At 35.8% G+C, this 22,860-nt stretch overlaps 1 protein-coding gene across 7 annotated transcripts in view; it reads left to right on the plus strand.

Annotated features, from left to right (window-relative positions):
• CEP170 (centrosomal protein 170) overlaps positions 1-22,860 on the plus strand; it is a 95,470-nt gene that overhangs the window by 63,172 nt on the left and 9,438 nt on the right. For 2 of the 7 annotated variants that reach the window (XM_038130316.1, XM_038130320.1), the window contains 6 exons: positions 4,707-4,833; positions 7,673-9,481; positions 14,598-14,832; positions 19,398-19,575; positions 21,012-21,179; positions 21,460-21,548. In XM_038130316.1, coding sequence (XP_037986244.1) covers positions 4,707-4,833; positions 7,673-9,481; positions 14,598-14,832; positions 19,398-19,575; positions 21,012-21,179; positions 21,460-21,548 — 2,606 coding nt within the window. The remainder of the gene's footprint in view (positions 1-4,706; positions 4,834-7,672; positions 9,482-14,597; positions 14,833-19,397; positions 19,576-21,011; positions 21,180-21,459; positions 21,549-22,860) is intronic. The other 5 variants (XM_038130317.1, XM_038130318.1, XM_038130319.1 and 2 more) reach the window with 5 other exon arrangements.

The following is a 22,860-nucleotide window of genomic DNA, read 5'->3' on the forward strand; positions in this document are numbered from 1 at the left end:
TTTAGAAGACTGAGACTACTTCTGCAATCATACAGCAGATTTAAGAAACCTTCTGGCAGTGATATACTAAAACTCACTTTGATTTAGGTGGAAATTACAAGAATTATGCTGCTTTATTACTGTGACTGCTTCGCTGCATTAAAAGGTCTTGATATAGTGGGAGAGAACAGGTTGTTAGCATAATTTTAAATATTACAAGGCATGTGATCGGGGAAAGAAATGAAAATTATTCGGTAAGTCAAGGAGCAAAACTGACATAAGCAATGTGGATAGAGCAAGGATTAGTGTAAGAAGAGTTGAGGACAGATGAAGGTGGAAGAAAGCTTACTAGAGAAAGTTAAAAGTAGATGTTGGTTGATAGATATGTAGAAGTACAAGGAAGCTAGTTCAGAAAATTAGAGGTGTCTTTTATAGGGAAATAATGGAAAAACTATAATGAGTATAACTACTGAGAGAAGATTGTTACATTTAAAGTGTTATTAGCAAAACTTGCACTCTGTTTAGTCAGTAGGAAGGGGAGAGGCAAATGTGTTTGATAAGTATGTGGGTTATGTTCTCATATTCAAACTTCTCTGCTTGTAGGTTTTGGAAGACTTACTGCATTACTGAGCTGCAGATCATAAGTTTATAAACCTTATTGAAGATCTTGGCTAAATAGTCAGGTAACATCAGGGTAGCTCAGTGTTCCAGTTTTGCATCCACTCAGGTTGTTGGTGGAACTTGCTCCAGCTGTCCATCTCAGCACATTCCTATACATGATTAGCAGAATCAGGTGAATTCAGAACATGATTGGCATAGAAAAAGCAAAGAATAAAAATCAAAGATATTTCTATTCAAGAAAATGGAAAAGATGGCCTGGGAAATAGTTTACAGAATCATAGAATAATTAGGGTTGGAAGACACCTGGAGACCATGCAGTCCAACCCTGCTGCCAAGGCAGGACAGGGTCATCTAGAGTCGCTTCAGGGGTTGAAAGCTTATTCTGAACTTAAATATATTAGCTTTCCATGGCTTTTTTGAAGTATTAATAAAATGCTTGGAAATGCTTTACTTGTTAAATAAGTTTTTAGCTTTTTCCTTGATACAACAGTCTTTAAATACTTTGGATTAGTGTGTGTCATAGATAAAGTAAAATACAGAGTGAGTGTCTTGACACAGTTGAACTGAGCCTGAATACACTGGTTCTTGCCTTTTCAGTGATTACATATAGGCAATGAAAATACTAAATCCATCTATTTAAAATATTTAAATGTTTTTATTTTCTGTATTATAAGCTGCCACTTGCCAACCAAGGTAAGTGTGATTAAAGAACAAAAATTAAGTAAATAGAGAACAAAGATAATATTATTATTGTTGTTGTTTTCATTACTTGTTCTTACCCTATGAATTTGGTTAATAAAAATACTGCCAGCATTTGGGCTATAACCTATCCCTCCAACTTCCATTTAATTTTCAGTGGTCAGTTGTCTGAGCTAAACATGGTTGTTGAATAATGGTTTATCAACATTGTGTTTGATGTGCTTCAGTTTTTTGGTTAGTTTGGGGGTTGTTTGGGGATTTGGTTTTTTGGTTTCTTTTGTATGACTAAAGCTCAGAAACCTGGTTCTTCATCTGTAGGGTCATCAATGCCATTGACTACAATGTTCCTTTTGCTGTTTTGAATGCCTACTTTGTCTTTCCCACTGAAGATCAGATAAATAATACTACTGACATTCAGAATATTGAATTTCATTCATGTAAATATTTGCTATATTGCTTCTTAAAAGTGGAGTATTTAGAGGCTGCATTTCCTTTTGTTTGTCCTCTCAAATTACTCAAATTTTCTGGCTTGTAGAACAATCCATTTAGTTTGAAGTTTGATACTTTTTGTTTGAACTTAGATGCTCTGCTGAAATGTAGGCTGATGTATCACCAATATCACAGGGCTGTGAAAAGGCAAACAGGACCCTTGAATACCCAGGAGATGCATTACCAGCAGAAAAGGGCAATGTTATCACCACGGTGATGTTTCCCCTGTAAGAATAGCACTAGAACTGTTAACATTCTTGGTCAAGAAGGGTGGATACAAGTCTGGAGAAGGTACAAAGTCTACTCAGATTTTTACAGGAATGGAGATTTACCTTACAAGAACAGATCAGTGCTGTTCAATTAGTCTGGCAAAGTAACAGCTGAGATTTCTAGATTTTCATGCATATTGCATGCATATTTCATGCATATGCATGAAAACTTAGCAATTGCTAGGTTTTCATGCATAAGAGGAGGAACTGTGACAGAAGAGAAAAAGAACTGTTAAAGATAGGTGGCAGTGTTGTTCCTGGAATAACTTGAAGACATTGGCTGTATGTCATGTACGGAAATCTGTAGACAGATCATCACCCCAGAGGCATATGGTTCTGAAGCAGGTACAGTGAGGAGAGAAAAACAGCTTTCAAGGCAGCAATTTATGAAAAGATTAAATAATATGATTCTTAAAACTTGAACTGTCTCAAGGTGTCTGAAAAGACATTTAATATTTTATTAATTTTATTCACCTTGTTGACATTTATTTAAAAAAAAGTTAGTCTGCTCTGAAATATCAAGAGCTAGACATGCTTTCAGATGTAATGTGTGTGCACTGTGGATTTTTTTCAGAAGTGGAGCCTGAAGCCCTTAATCTTCAGGCTCAAAAATAAGTCCACAGAAATCCATTGTTACATTTTCAAAAGATATCTTACTCCTATTGACTTTGTATGTGAGATAAGCATAAGAGAAAGCAGATTTAACACGAAAGTAAAAGGCTGGTATCTCATAGATAAACCCAGCTTTTCTGAAATACTAGGAAATTACTTTTGGTGTTCAAGAGAAGATTTGGAGGATTGTATACTTGAGAGCTTGTAAGATGCCAATTGATATGGATTATAGGAAGAACATTAGGATATCTGAACGTGACTTTTTAGATATGTGTTTTATAAACCTTAGACCTTCTGGATGTACTTAAATTACTATGAAAAGAAATGATGTATTTTTGTTGTTGTTTGTGCTTGTATACACAGAGAACTGGCAAAGCACACATTTACATTGACATTCACTGCTATGTAGAAACCATTTTTGGGCATTGTAACTACAAGAGAAAATAATTTATCATGTTGTTTTCATGTTTTGCAGTTAATCTGCAAAATCCTATGTTTCTCCATTGTGAAGTAGAATTCAGATTTCTGACACGTGTATCTCAGAAATTGGTTAGGTGGTACAGAAGAAACTAGCTGAAGTTTTCTGTTGCAAAGTTGATTGGACATCTATCATGTTTGGATTTGGCTATAATTAGTTGTTTCATGAGATAGAGGTTCACTAGTACAGATAGGAAATGTAGGATTAGTGATAGGAAAGAAAAATGAGATTTCAGTAGTTGTCAGTGCATAAATGCTGTGGGATTTTTGTAATGTTCTTACTGGCATCTCACATTGTCTGCAGAAATGCCCATAAATAACAAAAGCATTGAATTGCCTTCCTTTGCTGTTAGACTTTAGTTTTATAATATTTGATTCTGAAAAATTAATTCAAAATATGGTGATTTGTATAAAAGTTTAAAAAATTACCTGCTGCATCTCTGATTTACTACATTCATGATATTCTGGAACAGATTCATGATGTTGCACTCACTTGCATTAATCAGGAGAAATTCAAGATCGTAAATTCAAGCTTTTCAAATGTCTGAGTAACTTTTAATTTGAAAGAAGCTGTCATATAATAGGTGACATTTTTCACTATTCTAGTTCTGCTGAATAATTTTATAGAATGTATAGTTGTTTCCTGGTTGAAGACTGGAATCCAAGAGCAGTCAAGGCATTAGGCAAAAATCAGTGTTTTGAATTGAAGTGTGAAGATTTGAAGGGCTGGTGATGTTTTTCTTTGAGATGTAAGCAAGAGAGACTGAAATATTTGATAAGACAGTAACATTGCACTATAATTAGAAATCAGTTTTTGAAAAAAGGATGCTGTAGTAACACAAGAAGATTATTTAATTCATGCTTTTCTTACTTTTTAAAAATTTTCAAGATTTCACAAGGCATGCCACCAAGAAACCAAATTAATTTCCTTTCTGGTTTAGGTGCAAAAAATTTGTAAAATACTGATGACATTGACTTCATTGTTATGCAGTAGGATGGTTTGGAACTAATCTTTGCTTCTTTTTTTGTTTAGGCCAAACAAATAATCTGAGCTTCCTTTCCTTTCCATCATAAGTTATTACTCTTTCAGTCCTTAAGGTAGTCTTTCTGTAATGAAGTAAATACAATATTTCATCTGGACAAGAGGGTCTTCTAAACCGGTAAAATGTCCGTTTCTTGTCTTCCTGAAGCACATTTTTAATTTTTTAACACACCCCCACGTCCCATGTACTTTTCCTGCACTTCTGAGCTGAGGACTGAAATAACCTGATCTTAGAACTAGCACATGTTCTGATATATTTTATGTAGGTTCTGGTGTTTAAAAGTTCACTGCACTAGGAACTGTTGTTTATTTGGTACTGATTCAGCAGCTATGTAGATTTTGTTTGTTGTTTGCCATTCTAGAGCTGGGGACTCTAAAATTTATTGAGGTAAACTATTTTTTTCAACTTCCTGCAGGAAAATAGTGTCTGACCTATCTATTCAGGAAAACCCTGGGAAGATGGCATGCTTTTTATCAAACAGTTATAATTTTTCTTCTGCTGTTTTTTTCTTTCTTAGGAAGGTTCTGCTAACCCTGGAAGTAAACGTTGGGTATCACAGTGGGCCAGTTTGGCTGCTAATCACACACGTCATGACCAAGATGACTTGAGATTGGAGTCCTCTGTGCCTGCTCCATTAGAAAATGGTATTAAAAAGTGTTCTTATTGTAATAATTTATGCTGAAAAACCAGTGAAAGGGAGAAAAGAATGATTATGTACTGTACTTGATCACTTTTTTATTCCTAATGCCTCAATTTCACATGAGATTCTTCTGTTTCATTGAGCAGAAACAGTGTAAAAACAAGCTCAGCAGCAGTGGTGTCTGCATGGCAGTTGAGTGCCAGTATTCAACTGAATGTTACTCAAACAGGAGCGTTTCTAAAATGTTTACTATTAGAGAAATTTTCATTTAAATACAGTTTGGGTTGGTCTGCATAGTATGTTTCTTTCCTAGCATCTTTCTTAGTCTAAATTGGACTTGAGGGTAATGATTATTAAACAATCCAACCTGAGACACTTCAGCTGAAGCATAGCATCCTTCCTTATCTTGGAAATACAGAAGACCTTTGATATTTCTTGAAAAACCCAGAAACTTTCTCTTCAGCAATGAACAACCTTATCTCCCTTTCTTGTGAGTGCCAGATGTTCAGGGCATGTCTCTCCATAATTTAATTATTCACATTTGTGATTTTTGAAATAGTTTATTCTTTAATACCTACAGTCTAGACTATAAACTTTTTATAAACTCTTCTGCTTCTTTTCTTCCTGCATATTTCACTTTAGACGTTGTGATCATCTTTGGGAGAAGTTGTACAAAGAAGTTTTGCTTTTGATGTTGCATAATGCATATATCTGTACCAATGCCTGAAAAAATTCTTATCAGTGACCGCTGCTTCTGTTGTAGCTTTTTCTCCCCTCAAAAGCATTGAACTTTGCCTGGAATACTGAAAGTCAAAGGAGATGGAAAGGGGAAAAAATAAATTATCTGATATACACAGAATAATGGAAATCAAGAGCAAATTTTGCACAATTTGAAAGGATTGAGTGTGTACGTACAGGACACTTAAAATCATTGCTATTGAGACTGATTCTTTGGATGGTTAACTGGGAGCTTTGGTGGTCTTTTATTGTCTGTAGTTTTAAATGGTCACTTTCAGATGAGGTATTACCTAGGATCTTCTTTGGAGAGGTAAAGGCTTTTTTTACCATTATGAGAAGTAAGATTTAAAGAACCAAGAGTTAAAGGGAAGTAACTAGTGTGTAGTGCACACCCATTCTGCAAGAATTCTAAAATACCAAAGGGGAAATAAAGCATTCAAAGCACCAAAGGTGTAATAAAAACAAAATGTAGTACATGCATCTAAAAACCAATTCAGAAAACATGTCTTGTTGACTTAGATGCCTGTATCTTCTTTAGAAATCTTAATACTTAAACTTCACATAACACATACTTACAACATGTAGTTGCTAAACAACTCCATGCCTTTATTTTTTTCTAAAGGCAGTTTGAAATTCACCAGGAAGCAAGTTACAGGCTTATGTATGTATAAAATAGTTGATCTAGTAGGCATGTCTGAGAGAAGTCAATATTCACAGATGGCAATCATAATGATTTTCATTAAACCTTCAATTTTTTTTCATAATTTTCAAGAAAAAAACAGTCCTGGAATTAGAAAACCTTGCTTAGATTTCAGAGGTACTTACTGTTTCTCAAATCAGTGTCTTAACATAGATTATAGGAAAAAAAACCAACTGTGAGTCCTTTTGCATTCTTCATCAAAGGTTTGACACTGCAAAGAGAAAAGATAGATTGACGATCATGGATAGAAAGTAGCAGGTATGCATACAGCATGATTGTTGATATTCAATTAATTGCTTAGAGGATTCTTTCAGAGAGAGAAACCCTATACTCCAGTTCTTACTCCTGGAGCAACCAATGTTGGTAGCAAGCCACGATAGGAAAGTCCCAACGGGGTATGCAGAGCAGTTGCTTATAGATCTCTGCTGGCAAGAAAGGGATTTGACAGATGTGTGTTACTAAATGTGTCACATTATATTGCAACAGCAGACAAATGAACTGCAAAAATAATTTTTTCTATCCAAATATTCAAAGTCAGAGCAATTCATAGAGCAATTTATATCACTTTTGAGTAATAAAGGCTTTTTTGTGACAGCACAACTGCTGTGTTTGTTAAATGGGCAAGGAGGGCACAGTCATCATCACTATGGAAAAATAAATTTTGGTTTCTAAAACAGTTATTCCTTGCAAAAGTCCATGGGATGGCCATGCTTTCCTGATGATGGAGCATTAATTCTGTGTACACTGAGAATTCAGTGAAAGTACTTTAGGACTAATAATTCATTCTTTTGAAGCATTGTTGATGCATTTTCCTGACATTTTTTATACTACAGTGTCTTGTTTGGGATAAAAACATTATTTTTGCTGTCTCAGCCATAGTAATTTCTTTGTTCATGAGTGGGCCTTCTCAGTATTGCTGAGAAGTGTCTCCCAGCACTGCAGATTGTTGCCTGAGTGAGGCAAGGCCTCACAAGGAGAGGCCGTAGTCTGTCCATGAGACAGACCTCAAGCTGTGGAACAGGCAGGTAGGGAGAAAGAAAAGGAGGATCTTACTCTTTTTGGTAGTTTTGAAATCTGGTCCTAAAGGTGTTTAGGAATGTAAGACTTGCTTTCCACTTCCTGTTGTAATGGTGTGCTGATTGATATAACAGTGATTTCTTACCTATTTTAGCCTACTGTGAGATCATAAAAACTTTGTGTGATTCAGCTGGCTAAAAGAGTTCATTAAATGTTTTTCTACATGTCTGAATATAATTGATCTTGTCATAGAACAGCAGGATGGACTGATGACTTTTTCAGTTCTGTTTTATGTTGTATTAGCCTTGTGCAGTCTTAAACATTTAATCTTTCTATCTGCCTTGTGGTTGAATGTCCTTGCAAGTATTTTTTTCTCTTTCGTTTTTAGACACAGACATCAGTGAGTCTGGTATTTCTGTTAGAAGTGCTGGTTCAGCTGCTTCTATGACCAGCCAAGGTGAGCGAAAGAGGAGGACACTTCCACAGCTTCCCATAGAAGAGAAAGTAAATGAAAATTTAAAACCAAAGACTGTATCTCATCAGAGGTCAGAAATAGGTGAAAAGCAAGACACTGAACTTCAGGAGAAAGAAACTCCAGCTCGTGCCTCAGATGCTAAGTCAAGCAGAACAATGAATGGTCTTTCACCCAAAGCTACTGGAGACAAGGTGTTTTCTTTTCCCAGCTCTTCTAGTAAAGAGAGAGTTGAAACTGGCAGAGAAACTTCTGTGGTGAAACAAGCTTTAGCAAAAATTCAACAACAGGAAAGAAAGGAGCAAGGACACTGGACGCCCTCAAAATTATCCTCTACAAAACTGGCTGCAAACCAGGTTGAGAAAGGTAGGGAGGAGATTGTTATGTCACCCAAAACTTTGGATAATCAAGAAAATGCTCCTGGACATGTTACAGATAAAGCAGAAATTAAATTGGCACAGATTGAGGGAAAAAGAAGAAAAAATGAGGAGATCATTAGAGGACAAAGTCCTAAAGTACTTGCAGGAGACAAAAAGGAATCTTCAAAACCCTTAGTGAGGCAAGGTAGCTTTACTATAGATAAGCCTAGCACAAATATACCTATAGAACTTATTCCTCACATTAATAAGCAGAGTGGTTCTGCTGCCCCTTTAGTATCTGCAAACAGGTTACGTGACAGAAGTGATTCAATGGACACTGATTCCAGTATAGATACAACACTCATTTTAAAAGACACAGAAGCTGTAATGGCTTTCCTTGAAGCTAAATTGCGTGAAGAAAATAAAACTGATGAAGGTCCTGACACTCCTAGTTATAACAGAGATAATTCCATATCACCAGAGTCAGATGTTGATACAGCCAGCACAATCAGTCTAGTTACTGGTGACACTGAAAGAAAATCCACACAGAAGCGGAAGAGCTTTACAAACTTATATAAAGATAGATGTTCCACTGGTTCCCCTTCAAAGGATGTTTTAAAATCTTCTACAAGTGCTAGAGAAAAGATTGAAAAGAAAACTAAGAGTCGATCTTCAGATGGTGGGTCTAGGGCTGACACTCGCAAAACTGTGCAATCCAGTGGAAGAATGAGGCAACCATCAGTAGATTTAACAGATGATGATCAAACATCCAGTGTACCTCATTCTGCCATTTCTGATATCCTATCATCTGACCAGGAAACCTACTCTGGCAAATCACATGGAAGAGTTCCTTTTGCCTCAGCAGATGAACTTGTACATTCCAAGATGGAAGGAAAGTCAGCTAAATCAAAAACCTCTCCTGTTGGACTTGGGCAGTCTAGTAAATCTACCACTCTTCCAAGACCTCGTCCCACAAGGACTTCTCTCTTGCGCAGAGCCCGCCTTGGTGAAGTCTCAGACAGCGAGCTTGCTGATGCTGATAAGGCTTCAGTGGCTTCCGAAGTGTCCACTACAAGTTCTACATCAAAACCTCCATCGGGGAGGAGAAATATTTCCAGAATAGACTTACTCGCTCAGCCTCGCAGGAATCGACTTGGCTCTTTATCAGCACGTAGCGATTCTGAAGCAACAATAACCAGGAGCACTGCCTCATCGCGTACCCCAGAAGCAATCATCAGAAGTGGTTCGAGGCTGCTCTCAGGAGGAGAGAGCACTAAAGTTTCTGCTAGAACTCGAGCCAATAGCATTTCTCGACTTTCGGATTCAAAATCCAAATCCTTGGCTTCGGCTCATAATTCGCCCTCAGGTATGTGAGATTAATTGAAATAATTTTGTACAATACTAGACATTTTTAACATGTGCATTTTTAAAGAAATTGTTCAAGAAAGAGCTCTTATGAAACTGTTGAGTTTTAGTTGCAGTCTTTTTCCTTGGAGTAAGAGGCTTCCATGGCAGGTCTTGTAGAGGTTTCTCATTTAAAATTATAAAACCAAGAAATTGTAATCCTTTAACTCTTTGGATATGTTTTCATCTTGAAACCACTAAGACAGAACTGAATTGCAGTCAAATGCATCAACAATAATTTGTTTTAGTGGAAAAACAGACCCAAGATCTCTTTGCTCAAATCATGATAGTAGAAGTTCAGAAGGTCAGCAACACTATTTAGTACATAGAAGATTTTATTTATAAGGTAGGCTCATAAATAGACAATCAGAGATTTTTTTTTATAAGAATAATAACATTGAAGTAATGAATTGAATGTACTACCTAACTTAATATCATAAAGAATTGTCTTTTGAAGGGTTTGCCTTATCTTGGATTATTTCCCATATTGTGTTCCAAATCATGGCTATTTATAATTTCATCATGATTTCCAGATCATGTTGATCTGTTTTTGGTGTGGTGGTTACTCTACCTTGTCTTACATTTGCAAGGAAAAATCTGTACAGTCTACGAATTTTAACCTACTTTTCTGTTAGAAGTTTACATAGCATTCTTAGTGCAAGCAGTGTAAAAGCTGGTAGGCTTTTACACTGAAAGATGGCAACGCTAGAGTAGGGAAGTGTCAGTTAAGGCTTCTCTATGTTTATTTTAATAGTGAATACTAGTTTACATTATGATAATGCTGATTTTTGAAAAGGTAAAGCCCAGATGTTTTTTGTCACTTCACTGCTTTTGTTTTTCACAAAACTCTGTATGAACTTTGAGTTTTGTGTCCATGTGAAGTATTGCAGGCTTCCTGATCTTCCCAGGTTGCTGCATTGAAGTGGTTTGCTGCTTCTGTTAAGGGAAGTAAATGTATCTTTCTCTTCTCACTCCATTAGTCTGTCATTTTATTGTCTTTGCTAAATGTTCATTTCCCTATGTCACACAGTAAAAGTTTACTGTAGCTTTTATAAAACACTGTTTTCAAGAGAGAAAAGATGCCATCTTCTCATGGGTACCCCAACATAATAATCTAGGTAATTTACAGTAGTAGTAGCTTCTGTCTTATAAAACTGTATCAGTTCATATATATCAATGGAGAAGCCTATCAATGTAAAGGGCAGAATCTGAAAGCAATTAATGAAGCAGTCAGATACTTTCAAAACAAAATCCTTGCTAAATAAACCTATTAAGTCTTTTTAATATATAAGTAAAATATTATTACTACTGTTTTGGATTTAGAGTTTTGAATTTTGTCCGCATCAGTAACATTATTGTATTTTTTTTTACTGATGTATTTATGTTATTCTTTAGGAAAATCTGAATTGCTTTGAAAGTGGTGTAATCTTCTGGTGTATATAGGAGTATATGTATAAATGCATCTCCAACTACATATAGGCCACTTTTAATTCCTCAATTTAATTTTGTTCCTGGAAAAGTCAGCAATTAATTTTAGCACTTTTGGAAAGTACTAATGAAGTGCTTGACTAAAGCACCTCAACTGTTTGAATATGTTTTACTTCAGACACATTTAATCAAGGCGTAACAGGAATGGATTCTCTTCTCTCCATGGACATAGAAAGACTGGAAAATGAATGATTTTTACCAGTATTGGGGTGGGGGTTTTGTTTCCTTTACCAGAGGACCAGCTTCTCTCTAAATGTTAAATATGTTCCATGGGTTATCTCATCAGAGGTCAGTTAACGCTACCACATTATAGATCAGTAAACATTGGCAGCCTCTTAAAGCCAGCCCACAAAGAGAAAGTTATTTCTGCACTTCCCAAATCAATGTTCAGACACATATACCTGTAAAAAAAAAGCAAGAATTAGATGTAGTTTCTGGATTTTCTATTGTCCTGTGCTTCATGTGGATGAATTGCAACATGATAGGGTTAAAATTGTCAGAGCTAGCAGCAAATCTGTAATTTCAAGAATCATTTCTAATCCTTGATGCAGTGAAGTATTGCTTACTTTTATATGAAAGGGCAAGCAGATAAATGGAACATCTAGAGTGAGAACTGTCAGCATTGAAGTCATTACCAGAGTGTTTCTGTGGTAGGAGGCTTGATAACTGAGAACACTGTGGAGACACATGAAGCAGAATTAGTAACTTTGTGGCACAAGCAGTGAAAGGTCTGATGAAGGCACTGCATCATCAAACAGTAGAGTGTGATCAATAAAAACAGAGGAGACCAAAGACCTATTTTCACAGCAACAGAGGGAAATTGAGGATGATGTTACAGAAGGAGCTGAGTATCAGGAATACAAACAGCAGGATCAGACCTTGTGCAAAGCTGCTAAGCTGCAACTGTAAAATTAGGCATAGAGTCAGAACAGAGAGACCTTGAGCAGCCAGCTGTGTTTGGCAGCTCTGCTGCCTTGCTGACCTCGCCGTCATTGCAAATAGCTGGCAGATAGGTTGATCAAAGCTGTTGAGGTAACTGTGGGGGAAAAGAAATTGATATTGGAGAGAAAAGAGTCCTTAGTAAGTGCATTTTAGTAGTAGGAGCTTGGAAATGGATGCACCTTGATTAGTCAATGCCTCAAGAAGACTAGAACATATTCTAAGTAGTATAAGGAATATATTCAGTAAAATTTATTCTCAAATCTTTGAAGTGAGAGTATGTTGTCCAAATCACCAAACTTGCCAGCTTAATGATTGTCAGGACATTATACCTCTCACAGAGTAGTCACTAAATTAGGTTTGAATGCTGATTATTTTAGCCAGGGTTCTGGAGGTTTTTTTTTTTTCAGGTTAGTGGTGCTGGTACTGATACTCACAGTCTTTGCTGTCTGACATAAGCAAGTGCACAACAGCTTTCAGAAGAATACATAAACTACAGTGACATTTTGGGCCTGAATAGTTTAAAGATAGTATTAAAAGCATATATAGGCAAACGTATAGCTACCTCACTGGGAAACATGCTTGGATGTGCTTGTCATGAATTTCGCAACTTTGAGATTTTTACTACTAGGCCTGCAGTAACTTTGTCCTCATATGAAAGAGAAACACATTGATAATATGTAACACCCCAACATTTCAAGGCCTTAAAATTTAATGGTCTTAAAAATAGGGGGTTTATGATACTATGTAATGTTACATATGTTTGTTATTGATGTCATTTCAGTTAGTATCTCTGAAATGTTTAAGCCTTTACAAAATTCAGTATTTTTTATTGAAAGTGTAATCTTTTCCTAAAAAAAGTGTGGGTGGAAAAGAGGACCTAAGACTAATCTCATATTTCATTTAAGCAAATGCTTATAATCTGAATGTTTTAAATCAAATTAACATGATAAAACACTATTTTGTACACAGAGAAATCCAAGCTTCTCCCAGACCCAGACCCTGATGTTGAAACTTACAGTGGTAGAGTACTAGAAATCAAATCTGTTTCTGATATTTCACTTCTCATTCAATTTTTAGTTTTTAAATGTATTATTACATATGCCCATTGTACAGTGCTGAGTTGCTGAACTATCTCACTCGAGAGATTTTAAGATAAATTTTGTAATTATTTAGAAGACTATAATTTGAACTGGGACAAAGAATTTAAACAAAAATGGATGAAAAAAATGTGGGCCCAACTCATAAATCTCTTTGGACTTTGGTCACACATTGCTTGCATGCTCTTGTTGGGAGAATGTACTTTTTCTGCTCATGTTTTACTTCCCTAAGATCAAACAACTTTGAAACCTCCTAAAAGAGATCAGAAAGTGATTGGGGAGACATTGTTACTTTCTACAATAAAGATAGAAAATTTTAAAAAATAGTAGAACTAGACATAATTTGAAACCCACATTTAAACCTGAAAAAATTGCACAAGCATATGTCTGTTTCCAGCAATTGGAATTTCATTATTTGTATGAGGGAAGGGATGTAAGCTCATACACCAATGTCATAGTCTACATACCATAATCTTTGCATTACACAAAAATTACTTCCATTATTTGTTACTTAAATTCATGTTGGTGTATACTTCATTTGTAATGTTCCTTTTTTAATGTATGAGGAGAAATCATTATTAATTCTTGCATTTTTTAATACTAAAAACAATTTACATCATTTGGTTCTATTGTTTTTCAATCACCAAGGTGTGGTCACGCACCTATTTAATTTTCTGCAGTACTTACAGAGCCTCATGAATGTCAATGAATTTGGATTAAATCCCCTGCAAGAATTTAGCAGGTTGTGGTGCTAGGGATTTCTTTACACTTGGTGGTATTTCTTCCTGCTGGAAATGTCTGAGGACAGCACATCTGAAATCCATTTTCAAGACTTCATAAGGGGACAATAAACTCCTACTTAGTTCCAGTTCTCCTGTACTTCAGGCTGTTCTCAGCAACATGCCTGTATAATGCTTTATGTGCTGCATGTCAGAATATATACTTCTTTCTCTGAGGCTGCTTTTCTTATGGATGTGCTGCAGATTTGCATAACAGAATATTAATTTTACTTACTCTTTTTCTGTACTAAACACATAAGCATAGAATCATTAAGGTTGGAAAAGACCTACGCATCATCTAGGAATTTTATGCTTTCCTTGTGTAAGCGTGCATTCCAGGCTTGGTGCCAGCTACATCCCTCCTTCATATCTCTTCATTTTCTTTTTTGTGTATCACATAAACCTTGAATGAAATTTGGGAAAAAAACTGCAGAAAAAGTGCAGTCTGACTATATACTTAAATGTTAATGAATTGGGCCCTTGTTTTGTAATACAGTTTGTTTGAGCTCATATAAAATCCCTGGCTTTTACATCTTACTTTACTCATCACTATACAAAGAGCATTAGTTTTATGTTTTTATTAATCAATATTTTTTTATTTAACACAAATTCTGTAGCTTTCTTTTAAAGATGTAGTAAATAAGCCTTTTGTGAGGTGCCTGGGGATGGATAATAAATAGCTGTGTATCTTTTGTGATGTTACTGAAATAATGCTGTTTTCTCTTACTAAAGATGCCATAATAATTCTTTTTTAATGATTAAACTAATTTAGTAAGTGCAAGATGGAGGCGCTTTCCTACAGATTATGCTTCCACCTCAGAAGATGAATTCGGATCAAATCGTAATTCCCCTAAACATGCCCGTCTGCGTACCTCTCCAGCCCTGAAAACCACGCGACTGCAGAGCGCTGGGACAGCAGCTCAAAGCAGCAACACTTTCAAGCACAGGATAAAGGAGCAGGAAGACTACATTCGTGACTGGACTGCCCACCGGGAAGAGATAGCAAGGTTGGTTTGAAAAGAGTGCTCCTAAAATAACAGAGTTTGTACCCAGCCACTTGTACAGGTGCACAGAGAGGACAAAGAGAGCTCTATCACTCCTTACTGCTTTCCTTCACTAACTGAATGGGTTACTTAAAATTCTTCTTATGAGAGACTGGCAGACAGAACACTCTCATCACGAGCACATCTCTTTTTAGTGGAAAATGTTAGTAACTTCTGATTTATAATAGCCAAATCCCAGAAGATGAACTTTCAGTTGCATTATTGGGACTTGCAGAGGTACTTTGTGTATTTCCTGAGGCTGAAGTGTATGTGATTTTGTACTACCTTTACATATTGAGGTAAAATTCAGATCAATCACAGGTGACAGAGAGAGAAAAAAGTAAGCTTTGGAATGTGAGAGACCATGTTCTCATTTTCATTTTTGATTTATCAGGACATTATTTCATGTTAGATACTTTCTGATTTAAGTCATGCGTATTCACCAAAAATGAATTTTTTTAAATTTTTTTTGTTGTTGTTGCAAGTCTGTGACATTAGTATATCACTACCTCTGTTATTGCTAGTACTACTTTGCTTCAAGTGAACCAAGGAAAAGTTAGTTGCACATTCTGGTATCCAATTATTGCCATATCATGGAACACCCAGGCACTGAAAACTTCAGAGAGCTTGCACAAGCATGTGAATGTTATTTAATACTTAGATGTCAGTGTTCAGGTGCCAAAGAATTTCACAGAACCTAATTGGGAAGCCTAAACAAGAAATATGTTTTCCTTTTAAGATTAATTTTAATAGTGTGGAATATTTTCTTAATACAGTGGAAGTGTTTTGCTTAGTGTGATTAATTATTTTTTGTTTCCAGATTTTGGTAATATTTTTCAACATTTGTTTTTCTTTTGTCATCTGTGCAAAGGGAAGATGTAGAGGCCTGAGAGGCACACGGAAGATACCTAAGGGAGTCTCATAGTATCTGGACAAATAATGAAATAAACATTTTCAAAGTAATCTTCCTAGAACACCTCTTTCTTTTTAGAAGTCCAAAGTTAGAGATGGTTACAGGAAGGCCTGCATGTATATGGGAAAAATAATTGTTAGCCATAGCATATTAGTTCTTCCTGATAAATAGTACTGCTGAACCTCTACTTCAGTGAAACTGTTTGATATGTTTTGCCCATCTAAGAGAGATTGACCCTGGACATAATTGATGGTTCAGTCTAAATTCATTTGATGGTTAGGTTTGCAGGTTTTTCTCTTCCCTTGGGATTCTTACCCTTTCCTACATTGATGTATTGGCTTTAAAATTTGTTTTAAAGGCTGTGTATTTATCCTACCTCTTCAGCTTTATTTTGAGTTGAAGTGCTTAGAGACTCAAATCAGTTCTGCCAAATTTTTAGATTTATGTAGAGATTTTACACAACCTTCATTAAATGAGCTTATTTAAAGTAAAGAAGAGTAGCATTTAGCATCTGAGAAATTCCAGGTTACTGTCATCTGTTGTCACTATAGCTGTTCCAATAGCTGTTTTAGCCTCTGCTGAGAACACTTGCTGTAGGTCACTAGTTCATCCTTTCTGTGTCTTGGTGGTGACTCACATTTTTTGCTCCCTTGGCTTTAATTTTAACTTCTGTCCTCTATAAGATACTTTTTGTCTCTGCTTCTATTTCCTTGCTAACCATAGGCTCTATTATTGCCTACCCTGGTTTTTTTTTCCATCCCAGCCATCAGTCCAGCCCCTATATTCAGGGTCCCTTCAACTCTATTTAGAGTTTTAAAAAAATAGGATTGTTATATGCTCTCATTAAAATTAGTTGATTTATTTTTGTTGTTGTTGAATAACTGATTAGATTGTAAGGATAAGCCTTTCATAAAATACATGTGTAGCAGAAGGTAGTGTAGAAACTATATAGCAAACATTTCATTGCATCCGTGTTACCATCATGCTGTGTTTTCATGAATCCATGACTGACCCAGTTTGCACTTTTCACAGACTTCACGATTTACAGATGTTAATAAAAGTGAAAATTTGACAGAGGTGTTTAGAGAAACTTCCTGGAATAACTAAACTTGATTTAAATCCACTTTGACATGGAGGGAATTTACACCCTCAGAATAACATGAGCTTCACAAATATTTTATTTAAGGATGTTAAAGTATTGTTACAAAATCCACTGACTCAGTATAGGAAGTGTAACATAGTAGACTAAGCATAAAAATGTTTCTAGTAATCCAGTAGTTCAGCACTCTTACAGATATCTTAGAAGTATTCCTATTTCCTTGTGTTTTTTTCTAACACTGGGCATTCTTTCACTACAGGTAAATAAGAACTAAAGCTCCAGGCCTTTGAAAAAGGTGGTCACGCTGTCTCCATCCCAAGCCCTGTGTTCTCACCTTATCCTATGTGTTGGAAATTGAATCTTTTCCCTATGTAGCTGTGTAGCTGCCTGAGTGTGCTCACCAAGTGAATCTAGAGCAGTATTTCCTGGAGTGGGTTGAGGGATTTAGGGAATTTGAGGTTTATTAGTTTTGCCTCTGTGAATTGATTTGCCTTGTATGCTTGCTAGGTCTGATGCAGGAAGCAGTAGAGATATGCAAGGCAGCCTACAGTTTTAGTAGAGTAAACAGTGTGCACCTAGAGCCTAAGTCTCTTGTCCCTGATTACACAAAACATACTCCTTATACTTCAGCAAAAATTTCTGCTTCTGAAAGTTAATGTACAATTACTTGAAAACTTCATAAGTCAGGCTCAGCTCACAGCTGGTTTCTAATCTTTCTTTTCACAGTACTTCTCGTTTACTGCTCTCTATTGTTTCTATACAGGAATGTAATTGAGTACTGGACTATAGCTTACTTTCACATAGAAAATTTTTCCAGATTTTGTTCACATGACTGATATTTGACTGTGGTAATTATCTACCAAGTTGCTTGCCATCAATGTTAGGGTTGTTTGTCCTGATACTTCTGGGATTCATTTAAATAATTTTTATATAGAGATCTGACACTTTATGCAATTTTGATTTCTTGAAGTGGTTGTGTCATGGTGAAGCATTGCTGATTTCTTTGAAGAGTTAAGTCTTCATTAATTGATGCTACTTTTGATCATGGTGTTTAATGACATTTCTCTTCTGAAAAAATTGCTGATAATTGAAGTCTCCTGATTTTATTTCCTTCACAACTACTCATTAAATACCAGAATTTGTCCCAGAAAATCAAATGTGAATAGTAGCAACTTTTCTATTTAAGGAAAAAGTTAGATGATTCTATGACACAAAGGAAGTAAATGTTTTAGTGTATCTACTACTGAGAATATTGGACTTTGAACGGCATGTGTAAATTGCCACATATTTGTCTACAGCCTTCTTCCAATTATATGTATATATAAGCTGCACAAAGTTGCACTTCATTGTGGATTGCTGATGATTAGCCACAAAATCCAGCGTTGGAATTTGGCTGGAAATTTCTCTGGTTATGTTTGCCTTTCTAGTTGAAATTCTATTCACTTAGTCTTAAGCTATCTCTAGGCCAGTGATGTCCATTTTTTTTGACTTGAAGACAAAGTGAAAATTAAGAGCAGAAGGAAGCTCGCTTTGGACAATCAATCTCTGTGGAGCCCAGGATGTGTCACTGTCACGTGGCTGTGCACCTCCTTCCACTTGAGTGGCAGGCGCTGGGTGTCACCAAGTCCTTTGTGGCGCAGAAGTGGCACTGTCGGCTTCTGTGCCTTCAGTGCTGTCAGGCAGAAGTGAGAGAGGGGATCACTTGGCAGTCTGCTCTTCTCAAATCTGTGATCCAAGCTGGAGATTCAGGGTGCCAGAGTTAGTAATGGCTTTTAGCTTTTGCTGTGTGGGGGTTTTTGTTTTGTTCACTCCTCCTTTTGGGGTGTCCTGGGGAGGAGTAGCACAAGCAGAGCAAGCCAGAGCAAAGCAGGTTTTTTGATGCGCTGAATCAGAAGCAAAGAAAAGGACTCTTTGTCTGAGAATTCAGCTGTACTTTTGTAATGCTATCATACCCAGGTTTTTAAAGGTGTGTTGTATTTTTGTCACTGAAAAATTTGTCTTGGTTACATTCAGGGATTTAAGGTACTGGTCTGGAATTTCAGACCCATAAGCAGCTTGATCTTAGCAAGCTGAGGAGCGGCTAGAAAATATGAAGTCCTGAAAACAGTTTTTTCAAGTAGGCAAACTCAGGTACAAATTAAATGATTTCTGAACATTTCTGATTTACTGCCTTGTAACACAGCTCCTCTGTGCGGTATTTTCAGCATATTTCCTATGCATCCTCTGTGTTGGATATACTGCACATTGCACTCATTTGTGTGAATTCTAGGAAGAAAACAAGGATTGTCTGTCTTTTGAGATCACCTTTCACCTTCCTCTAGAAAGGCATGCTATTAAAAGCTTCAGTCAAAATTTGCTTTTATGGTTCTACAAATAATCTTTCTGTTTGAAAAGGCATGCAGGTTTTCATAGCACGCTTATCAGGAACTTGAACTTACAACATCAGAGGCTGCAGATTGGGCTCTACTGGGCCAAAAGTATTTGTAGGGGTGAATGTAACACTCTCTTTATTACTAGGATCAGTCAAGATCTGGCTCTCATCGCACGGGAAATCAACGATGTAGCAGGAGAAATAGATTCAGTGACTTCATCAGGCACTGCCCCCAGTACCACAGTAAGCACTGCTGCCACCACCCCTGGCTCTGCCATAGACACTAGAGAAGAGGTAGGAGATCTTCATGGAGAAATGCATAAGGTTCTTCCTTTTCTTTATTTCTTTTGCTTTTAGCATTTTGCATAGTCTTTTTAGTTACCTCCACTCAACCCGTATGCATGATCTTGACATTGTTTTTTTTTTTTTTCATTTGAGGTTCCTTTACATTTCAACAAACAACCCACAAGTTATTTTGTGAACACAGCTTGTCAAAAGGATGCATACTATCTGTCTGTCTCTTTTTTTCCACGAAACATAGGACAAGATAGTTATTTGTTTTTTGCTTGTCTGTAGCCTTAGATACTGTTGGATGGTATCTAAGTGCATTTAAAGATACTAGTGTGTATGCGCAACTATATATAAATGTATACATTTAATTATTTGCTTAGCTATTAAAAACAAAAAAGTCCCTCTTTTCACAGGTGACATAAAACTTTCATCTTCTGAGCACTGAAATACTGAGGTACCCTCAGTTAGCTTTAGATTTTCTTTCTTAATAACATTGTCAAAAACTGCCTTTAAATAAGTTTGCTTTATGCTTCTAATAATTCTTACTTTCTTTGCCTACCTCTGGTGTGCTGTTCTATGAATATATTGACTAACGTGTTCTAGTAACCATCACAGGTCTAATGCTGGTAAACATGTTAATCTGAATTTAAATCATCGCTTTCTACCATGTTACAGTTCGCCATAATAATGTGTTGTAAATGTTTAATGCTTTTTTTTCTTCATAGTATTCCTTTCAAAATGTGTTTTGTTCATTTTTGTGTGCATAAATTTTGGTTAATACACTAGTTTACTGTGGTTAGTTTAATACTGTCTTTTTCTGTGGAAAAAAAGATATAAACAGCAATAAGAAATCTGTGAGCTGGGTACTCAGAAAAATTATAAATGCACTCACATAGATTTTGGGTTTAATTCTCATAGACTGTGGCTAAAGTTTAAAGAAGTAAAATGCTCTTTTTCTCAGATCTAATTAGATCACTCCAATTTTTTTTTATCATTAAATAATTATTTTCTTCAAAAAAATATGATGCATTGTGTACATACTGCAGGTGGCAGTATCTCCTTTAGGTAGTGTAGGTCTTTCTGTAACACTATGACTTATTTGGAAAAAAACCCTAAATCTTGGAGTACTCTTCTCAATTCCATAGATATGTTCCATTAATCAAAGCAATTAATTATTGTACCAGATTTATAGGTAGCTATTATGTTACCTGCCTATAAGCAAAATTTCAGTGGGGTAGTCTAAATTTGCCATGTATGTCTAGCATTTAAAAAAAAAACCCAAATCTTGTTCATTTGTAAAAGGTATTTTTACATAAGAGATGCATCATTTTATACTATAGAAGACAACAGAATGATTATTATTTGATAGACATCTTAGAAACTGTTTCAGGAGAAAAAAAACCCCAGTAATCTGATTTTTGGATGTATCCAGTAGATTTCATGAACTTCATTTTTCTTTTATCCTGCAGTTGGTGGACCGAGTATTTGATGAAAGTCTCAATTTTAGAAAAATCCCTCCAATAGTGCATGCGAAACCCCCGGAAGGGAATGGTCGGCCTAGTGATGCCAGACCTCAGCTGACAGAGGCCCTCGATCCCCCAACAATTACCCGCAGAAGGACTTGGAGCAGAGATGAAGTGAGCACACAACAGGATTCTCTCTAAGAATGTGTCAATTTTAAGCTTTTGCAATTATCTCCCCACTTAATATTCTAGACATTATCCTGTCTCTCCTACCTCTAGCAGGTGGCATTAATATTTGAAAAAATTATTATTTTATCTGCAAAATGTTCAAATATCATTGTATATGATACTATCTAAAACAAAGCAAGATTTTTTTATAGTTAAAGATAACAAAATATATGGAGCTGTTACTATTAAGCTAACAATACCCTTTTTTATTAAAAACTTATTGCAGGTTATGGGGGACAGTTTGCTGTTGTCCTCAGTCTTCCAGTTTTCTCGCAAGATAAGACAATCCATAGACAAAACAGCTGGCAAAATCAGGTGGGTTGTTAAAAATTGCTGTTATCGCTGAAAATGTCTGTTCCCATCAACATTCCCAGCAGTAAAAAAGATAGATATATAATAATCACAGAAGAAATGTACATAGTAGGAAACTTGTCTTTTAAAAAAGCACTGTTACCTATGGCATTTTTAGCATTCAGAAGGATTTGGAATGAATACTTTTTCCATTATTCCTTCTGTTTATTTCATGTTATGTTAAGAGAAGTATCAGGAAAGTTTACGTGGACAGAACAACGTCCAGCAGAGGAGGTGTTCCAACATATGCAATACTGTGTAAAAACTGCACAACCTCTGGGCAAGTCCTGTACAACTCCCTTCCTTAAAAGATAAGGTTAAAATGCTGCTGAACTCTAAAAATAGGGCCCTGTAGGTTTGCCAAGTTGTTGTAGGGATTTTGCATTTTAGGAAGAAAAAACAAATTGGACAGAGAAGAGCTGTTTCAGTAAATCTGTCTGCAAAAACAGCTTGCTCTGGAGACAATGTGATCCCTGTTGATTTCTAAAAGAGCAGATGTAGCCACCTCTCATTTTTAATTGAAAACTCCTGCTTAAATAGTTAGATTCCTTCATAAGATGTCATAGTAGTTAAGAGGAAGTGTAGACATGTCAAAAATGGTAACATGTTGCTCTACTGACAGTTCCATTTAACTTGAATATGTGAGTGTACAACCAGTTGGTGACCACTTTGGTTGACAAGAATAAAAGAAAATTCTTAACACAAAGTTCAGGATTGTATATTTCTTACGTTCTTACGTCTTTGTGCAGTTAATAACTTTAAAAATAAGAAGTCTTTGGCTTAATGCATAATTTTCTGAATGTGAGAAAATATTAGGTCTGTAATTGATTGGTTTTTTTAGGAAGTGTCAGATATTGGAATATTAGATGAGTGACAGATTCAACAACAAAAATTTATGTCAGAATAGGGTGATGTAACCAGTAAAAGCAGCAAAATACTAATATATCTGAAGATTGTATTCTCATGGGATTACCAAAAAAGATTTGACCATAGAAATCAAGAAGAAAAATAATAATCTATATAAATTCTTTAAAACTATTGTTTAACTGCCATTTTTAGTCCTGCTGTTTCTAGTAGGAAGAGTATCACCAAGTGAAGAATCAAATTTTTAAAAACCTGTAACTCATTTTAGTTATCCTATTCTAAGGAATTGTGTGTGTTGTTTTTACTGGTGATTAAAGGTAACGTTAAATCCAGGTCTTACGCATTTCTGATTAATTTGCTGATCTTAAAAGGCAAGTCAGCTACTAATGAATGTAATAAAAATGTGCTCATG

The sequence above is a fragment of the Motacilla alba genome, chromosome 3, assembly GCF_015832195.1.
Source record: "Motacilla alba alba isolate MOTALB_02 chromosome 3, Motacilla_alba_V1.0_pri, whole genome shotgun sequence".
Taxonomy (NCBI): Eukaryota; Metazoa; Chordata; class Aves; order Passeriformes; family Motacillidae; genus Motacilla; species Motacilla alba.